Raw genomic sequence first — 3,097 nt, 5'->3', positions numbered from 1 at the left:
TTGGAGGTAAATTTCTTTCCCTTTGATTTGCAAATCTCAGACTGTACATTTTAGCCCAACCTCTATACAAATTGAACTAAACAAAGGAAAAAAAATTACGAAAGAGTCTACCCTTGCCACGCTACCGTCACCGATTACTCGAGCTCTTCAGATCAATCACGATGACGCTTATGTTATCAGAACTGTTCCTTCCCAAAGCTAGGCGAGTGAGCAGAGCAGCCGCCAGGGCGCACCGTACATGCGATGCTTGGGTATCTCTACTGCTGGCCGGTTCCGTGGCCTCCATGTTCAGGACGTTAGCAGCAGAAGATGAGGGGCCGGCGTCGCTGAGGCACCTCCGGACTACATCGCACGCCAACTCGTTTGACAGCACGTCCCACAGGCCGTCGCTGGCGAGGATGATGAACTCGTCGTCTGGGGTTCTGTGTGTGATATTTACTTCGGGTTCGGAGATAACGAATGGCTTTAAAAACTTGTCACCTGTAAACGAGGATGAAGCAACAGAGACCAACTGGTTTACAAATTCTTTCGCCGAAGAACTGAAACGGGTCACAACAGCAACTTCTTAATGAAGGGATTTACAGGTGTATAACCTGAGTTCATTATGCCAAAGAAAACTTACCTAATGCTCTAGACATGGCCAGGATGCCTTGAACCCGAGCTCCATTTAGGTAGATAACGTGCCCTCCGGCAGCTTCAATTCGTGCCAGTTCCCCTGGTCGGTCTGGCTGCAAAAAGTAACGAAATTAACTTCAGCTACAAAAGACAAGAAAGATACCGATACAACTAGCTCGTAATCTTTCAGATAGTTCTTCATGGTCCTTAACCTGTCATACTTTTTAGGATGAAGGATGTTCGATTTAATGCAATCGAATAGAAAAACAAAACCAATGTACTTATCTATTAATAAACATGCTTAAATTCATATCCATAACATTCTCGAGCGCAGGGTACTTGCTAGGAATCCATACAAGCTTCAATCCAGTATTTTATTTAATAAATTTTAATTAGATATTTGTATTTCACAATTTATACAAAGAAACAACTAATTGCTCACTAGCATATCTATAGGTAGACAGCTGACACAAAAGAAAGTCGGAAGACTGAATTAATAACAGAGTGATTATAAAACATTATAGACAGATAATATGCAAATGCTCTTCAAAGCAAGAGAAAGAATACCAATAACATCAGGTAAAATCTTCAAGATTCAGACATGACTAATCTATAACACTAACACGAAGGAAAATCCTCAACATCTAATTCCAGTGAGACCAATCAAAGAACGTAACATCTGCTTAATTTCAGAGAGAACGGTAAACAAACTCACCAAGAACTAACAAGTGTTACATGGTATTATTATATAACAATGACACTTCCCATTTACCTTATGATCGTCTGAGAGAGGGATAGCCCTCCCACCGCGGCTGAGCACCGCCCTCGAGTCTCCACAGTTGGCAACGACGACGCGATCAGGGCCCACGACGGCCACCACTGCGGTCGAGCCCACGATCTCCGACGTGACGCCACTACGCTCGCACCCGCAGTTCCCACCGGTGGCCCCACAAGCGCATGAGCCGAGCACCAGCTCGTCCATCCTCTCGAAGCTTCTCGCCATCGCTGCATTCCATGCCACCGTCGTCATATCGACGCCGGAATCCGAAAGCCGACCCAACTCCTCGCTCATGAACACGTGCATCCGTTCCTTGCACAGCATCGCCACCTGCAAAAGTCCCATACGAAACAAAAAAAAATCAAAACCTCCGCGCAACTGCCGAATCAACTACGGGTGTCATGTGCAGGACAGACAAAGCCTGACAGCTTTGGCAGCCTGACTGTTTTTTTTTTTTTTACAGAAAATCAGGTAAGAATAGAGAGGAACTTTAATGCATCTCACAGCGAATGAACTCTTAAGAATAGAAAGCGATTCCATCTGTCAGCCGTTGATCGCTGAGAGACCACTAAAGACCGTAAAGCTATAAGCCTATTAAAGTCGTAGCAATCAAAGTCTGTTCTTCGACGAGTCACCACACCACATCCACTGGGTTTATACTTATTACAGTTTTACCAAAAAAGGGCAAGAATAATGCATTCGATGTATTTTCAGAAATTAATTTGATCAAAGCACCTAAAGCCGACTGGATTGATAACCAATGGTGGAGATCAGAGCACGTGTTAGGTCAGGCGTCGGAACTCTTTTAACCTTTTCCAGTTACTAAATTAAGGCGGGAAAATATTATTCAAAAATAAATAATATTTATTTTTGTAGGGTGTATATCGGCAGTAGGAATCAAAGAAATCCATGTTTATTCTATCCGGAGTCTTGTCCTAAAAAATCATGCGAACTCCGAAATAAAGGCGAGGCTAATCCAATCTTTTTGCTCCAATCTCGAAGAACATCAAAACTCCTCATGCGGAACAAAACTGTTAGGAGAAGAAACTAATGCATGCGTATGAGAAAAACGGAAATTAAAGGAAGAAAATTTTCTTTTCATGGCGGCAGAGATGAAAAGTGTTATACATCCACATACATCTGAGATACTGAGAGGGACGAGTACTTACGTGAGCGCCACCGTGACCGTCGAAGACGCCAAAGAAATGCATAGGAAAACACCGGTCCCTGACCGTCCGACGGAGAAAATCCGTCCGCACGGACACGGCGTCCTCCATATCGCGCGATCGACCGGAAAGCGACACCACACCGTAAGCAGGCGACAGATCGAGCACCGGAGGCAGACTGGAAGTGGTCCTCACCAAAGGATTCTCGAGCAAGGCGCTGGCTGGTACGCCAGGCGAAGGAGAAGACGAGGAACCGTCGGTACGAATCCGCTTCCCCCCGGCCGGGCGATCGGATTCATACCTACGTTTTTCAGCGCTCCAGTTTTCCGCGAGCTCCAAGCCGGCCCTGCGCAGCTCAATCCGGCGGCGACGCGCCTCCCGGCATTTCTCCGGCGAGCTGCCGTCCTGCGCCATGTTCACGCAAATCTCAGCCATGGACGAGAGGAGGAAAAGGCAAAGAGGGACAGAGAAGGCACCGGGGAGTTTGAAGAGTGGTCCTTCAGCATCTCCGGCGAGGAGTCTTTAAAAGAATCGTGAA

The 3,097-nt window shown here is 46.1% G+C and overlaps 1 protein-coding gene across 2 annotated transcripts; it reads right to left on the bottom strand.

The window, feature by feature from the left end:
* Positions 1-3,097, bottom strand: LOC137944519 (probable protein phosphatase 2C 68). Of its 2 annotated transcripts, none has more exons than XM_068790204.1 (4): positions 2,563-3,097; positions 1,388-1,723; positions 623-728; positions 1-480 (listed from the first exon to the last, which is right to left on the bottom strand). In XM_068790204.1, exons 1-4 carry the CDS (start codon positions 2,992-2,994, stop codon positions 128-130), a joined length of 1,227 nt encoding a protein of 408 aa, XP_068646305.1. In that variant the 5' UTR covers positions 2,995-3,097; the 3' UTR covers positions 1-127. The 2 variants fall into 2 exon arrangements, with proteins under 2 accessions (XP_068646305.1, XP_068646307.1); XM_068790206.1 differs by having other exon boundaries at positions 467-539.

The sequence above is a fragment of the Aristolochia californica genome, unplaced genomic scaffold (assembly GCF_029961685.1).
Source record: "Aristolochia californica isolate CCGP_79_NKW_82.1479 unplaced genomic scaffold, dmAriCali1.0.hap1 SCAF_11, whole genome shotgun sequence".
Lineage (NCBI taxonomy): Eukaryota > Viridiplantae > Streptophyta > Magnoliopsida > Piperales > Aristolochiaceae > Aristolochia > Aristolochia californica.
This window is presented reverse-complemented; position numbering and strand designations above follow the sequence as displayed.

Bases quoted from the DNA above. Each gene is read 5' to 3' on its own strand.
- LOC137944519 (XM_068790204.1), bottom strand. From the start codon at position 2,994: ATGGCTGAGATTTGCGTGAACATGGCGCAGGACGGCAGCTCGCCGGAG. The intron at 729-1,387 runs GTAAATGGGAAG...TACTTTTTGCAG, and splicing joins CTCTCTCAGACGATCATAAG to CCAGACCGACCAGGGGAACT. The intron at 481-622 runs GTAAGTTTTCTT...CCTCGTTTACAG, and splicing joins GGCCATGTCTAGAGCATTAG to GTGACAAGTTTTTAAAGCCA.